This window comes from Ornithodoros turicata, chromosome 6 (genome assembly GCF_037126465.1).
Source record: "Ornithodoros turicata isolate Travis chromosome 6, ASM3712646v1, whole genome shotgun sequence".
NCBI classification, from domain to species: Eukaryota; Metazoa; Arthropoda; class Arachnida; order Ixodida; family Argasidae; genus Ornithodoros; species Ornithodoros turicata.
The window spans coordinates 34,057,773-34,061,912 of NC_088206.1; the positions used below are offsets into that span (position 1 = coordinate 34,057,773).

Genomic DNA, 4,140 nt, shown 5'->3' on the forward strand with positions numbered 1-4,140 from the left:
TTCTACGCAGCGCTCATCATACAGGAGTGAATTGTCTTCTTCGTTTTCCTTTTATTTTCTTGCACCCTTATATTTTGCAAGAATACTATAGAGATCCAACAGAGCAGTGCGCTCCCATCAACAGGCCTTGGGCTGACCTTACACACCCGAAGCCTTTTCTGAATACATTCTGCTGGCACTGGAATAAAAAGATTTATCGCAAGGGTACAACAATGTCAGCTCTGCTTTTTATGCAGGCTATTTTATGAAAGCCGGTCCTGTTGCGTTGCATTTGATGCGCTTTCCTGAAGCAGTGTGCTTTGTTCTTGTAGTGTGGTTTACGCCTTTATCAATAGAAATGAATAGAAGTGTTTGTTTGTTTGTTTGTTTGTTTGTTAGTATGTGTCTGTGACCTTCGAAGCGCTGTTCAAGCTTTATTTTCTTTGCAAAAATTCAGACTTTATGGTATTAAGCTGTTCGAGTAGAAGTGACTTTCCCTGCTCGCTTTAGATAAATTGTGTATCCCTGTCCTGTGCTTTCTTCACTCAGGGACAATGCAAATCAGTATTTGGCATTATGCAATAATTGTCTGATAGCAGAAATGGGTGTCTTTGTCACAGTTTATTAGCGTGTGCGTCGTTATTTTATTTATTTTTTTCTCTTATAGCTATGCGAGCAAAAGTGCGTGTAATATTTCGCTGCTCTTTTTCTTATTTTCTCTACTTTTATGTAGAAGAAAGCCTCCTGCGTAAAAGCTGAATAGTGTTCTACCAGTGGAAGTGGGGATGTTTGTTTGATTTTGTTGGGTGTTCGATATCTTGACGAAGTAAGCAGTGCTTAATTTTGCAGGTTTTTGAGCAGAAATGCTGGTATCTGAGCACGGAGTAGAAATTTCTATATTTCTCTGCTCCTTAAGAAAATTTGTACGTCGTTTTCCAAGCAGACCACGTTTAGTTTACGCGAAATAGAAAAATGAAGTTGTGTATGCTCTATGATGATCCGCCGCGGGCTTAGGCCTTTTCCCCGATGAGCAGTGTTTTGCATGCGATGTCGCATGTCTGGACTTGTTCAGTAGTGTTGCAATTTTTACCCTTCGCTATTATCTTGTTGCTGCCGTCTCGTGTTAGACGTTGAGCTTCGTAGCGATGTGCGGTAACGCTAGGATTATTCCTGAGCGCTCCGTGTGTTTAAAGGGACTGTCGCATCCGGAACCGTGGTCACGAATCCAATACCAATGTGTTCGGTACACTACCACGAGCTATTTCCCAAATTTTCTCCTTCCAAAACGGACCGGGTGATGAGGAATCGAATTTAAAAGATCCGGTTTCGTTTTGATCCTCGAAAGCGCCAGCGCCAACAACATCGCGTGACGCAAGGTCGAATCTGGCTAATCCGCTGTGAAGGACGCTGTCGTCTGCCGCCAAGTCTGGGGCTGCTTTGTTTTTTTCCGGCACGTCGCCCGTATTCACATGTGACACTTTCTAGTGACTCGGATACTATCGCTACGCTTGCATCCTTCGCGTGGGATGTCGTTTGGAAACCGACGCAGCGTTCCCGACTCCAGGAAAACTTCCTTCGAAAACCTCGATGTTTGATTTCGCACGCCAAGGATACAGCTACAGCCAGACCCCAGACGAAGCGAAAGTTGGAAGCAGCTACATCACTAGCGGGTATCCAGATGAAGCAAGGAGTGTTCATGCTGTCCGTGTATGCTCCTCGCATTTCACCGATAATGTGTACCTGGATGAGAACATCATGGAAGTGCAACTTGGATTGACACAAAAAAGGAACGAATTGAAACTTGACGCCGTTCCGACAGTGTTCCACGAACAAAGCGAGCCAGCAACTTCGACAGTAAGTCACAATGTCTATGTAGTTTCCCAATCGGGTCTGTCACTCTTGCGCGTGAGTAACTTAGCAGCAAAAGACGAAATCGGTACAACGTAAGGTATCCCCTAACCTATGATTAATAACTAGATAAATAAAATACAATAAACAAGTTCAAGTGATGTCATTCATATGAACGTGATTGACTTTTCTCGTTGTCGGACGCGTTATCATGAAACTTTCACTGTTACTGAACCTGTGACTTTTGTGGAATGTGGTAGACATGATTGGTTTTCATGTGTATTACAGCTGCAGGCAGTTCGACAGGGTCAAGCGCAAGTGGTACGTATATTACCTAAATACATATAATGTGTTTACAATTTTTGGACACAGAACAATTCGCAAACTATGAACCCCGATCACTAAAAGGGAAGAACTGACGCTGTTTGTGTGCTGGTGTTAGAAACAGGCACTATACAAACAGTACCTCTGTCCGTAACATAAGCGCCATAACCCACTTCCCAGTTACCTTTTATCTCTCTGTTTGTGAACTGTTTGTGTGCTGTAGGGCGGCGGTTTTTGCGGTTGTCGTAGCCAACTTGAGGTGCACTTTTGACGTTCTGTGTTATAGAAGGACCAGGTGCTGCTGATCAAGTCCCATGCATCCATGAAACGGCATCAAACAATGTACGTGTGTGCACGGCAATTTTGCTGAGCGACCTGATTTTTACACTAATGCCTTTACGACGCCTCTGACAAATTAGGATCTTCCAGAACAGTGCTTTCTTCATCCAAGTTCAAGAAGTAAACAGAATGACTTCATGGCTTCTACTGACATCTCACAGCTACATGCCAAGACAAAATAACTTGACAGCAGGAAATGAAAAGAAAAAAAAAAGTCAGTTTCAGGTCCACCCAAATCTTTGTGCAGAGGCTGACAACAACAACGCTATTGTGAGATGATGAATGATGCTGATGCAGCGTTGAGATTAAGCCCTTGTTTCCTTTTTTGCAATGCTATACATTACTGCTGGTTAAATGTAAAATGATGCACCTACCTCCAGACATTAAAGGGGCTACCAGAGATGTAGTGTCAATTCAACAGAAAACCTGCATGTTCTACGAGGCACTGTCACATAAGCATTGGCCAAATTTGCTGTCCTGTGAGCTTTGATAGGATATGCCGTAGATAGTAAGAGGCCTCTTACTGTAAAAGGGAGGTGCATTAATCGAGTAGTGGGGTCTGAGGCATGAGGGCCATTTCAGGATGTACTAACCCTTCTAAAATTTTACACTTGGTTATGCCCAGAGATCGATCCAGATCCCCCCCAACACCCCGAGTTTTTTTCCTGTGTTCCACTGTTATAATGAAACCGTCCAATTTACTGTCCAATCGTCCCGTTTTCATTGCAATTGAAGTACTTACAAAACTGTTTATTTTATTTTTGTGAGTCCCCGCTTCAGATCCCAAGGGACATTGCCAGTGTGGTGCACGCTGATAACTGCCTGTGCATAGCAAATAATAAATATCTGTGCGTGAAGAGTTGGATGTGGACTTGTGCAATGGCTCTTGAATGGACAACACTCAGTCAACACAAAGATTTATTCACATTTGCGTAACTTATTGCCTATCATTATAATAATTATTATAATACATAGACAAGAGGTAATGCTCTGCCAAGGATCTCTGAAGTTACAGTCTTGAAAGCTGTTTTCAAGACAGTGGTGCTAAAAAATTGGATCAATGGCAGGTATCAAAATTTGTTTTGCTGTATCAAGGCAGGACAATCTTCCGTGGGAATGACACATTTTGGGCATTCCCAGACAGATGTATCACTTACTATGATAATGAGGTGTAACTGTACCATTAGTGAGTTAAGAAACGTTACCTGAAATTATTTGACGTGTTATATCCCTCACATGCTATAATACTGCCAACGATAAGAAGCATTACACTATCATTAAAAGTATAACTGTCACTTATGGCCAGGTAGTTTATTGCTCCTGCCTATTCCTTTGCACTTCTCGGGATTACTGTGGTAACACAGATTCTGTTTCACACTTCTCAATTGGAAACTACGCAAGTCTATTATGGTGTAGGTGTGAACAGGAAATGAGGCACACTAAAGATGATAGTCCTGATAGGACCAGGATGGAAAAACGTTGGCGAATCATGCGGACGACACACCCAGGTATCTGTCGTCTGTTTTTCGGTCCAAGGAATCTCCAAACTCAGCTTGTAAACACACAATAAGCAGTGAACCTGACGTAGCTGTAAAAAGAAAGGACACTTTCCTAAACACGTAGCATAGTTAATTTCCTGACAATCATTCT

At 42.5% G+C, this 4,140-nt stretch overlaps 1 protein-coding gene across 1 annotated transcript; it reads left to right on the forward strand.

The window, feature by feature from the left end:
* The first annotated feature begins 1,271 nt into the window (after positions 1 to 1,271).
* Positions 1,272 to 2,521, forward strand: LOC135397443 (uncharacterized). The gene is made up of 3 exons (XM_064629051.1): positions 1,272 to 1,833; positions 2,116 to 2,148; positions 2,438 to 2,521. Exons 1-3 carry the CDS (start codon positions 1,567 to 1,569, stop codon positions 2,519 to 2,521), a joined length of 384 nt encoding a protein of 127 aa, XP_064485121.1. The 5' UTR covers positions 1,272 to 1,566.
* Positions 2,522 to 4,140: the final 1,619 nt, after the last annotated feature.

Excerpts from the sequence above, each read along its gene's own strand:
- LOC135397443 (XM_064629051.1), top strand. The coding sequence starts at position 1,567 with ATGTTTGATTTCGCACGCCAAGGATACAGCTACAGCCAGACCCCAGAC. Across the intron at positions 1,834-2,115 it reads GCGAGCCAGCAACTTCGACA|CTGCAGGCAGTTCGACAGGG; the intron begins GTAAGTCACAAT and ends TGTGTATTACAG. Across the intron at positions 2,149-2,437 it reads GACAGGGTCAAGCGCAAGTG|AAGGACCAGGTGCTGCTGAT; the intron begins GTACGTATATTA and ends TCTGTGTTATAG.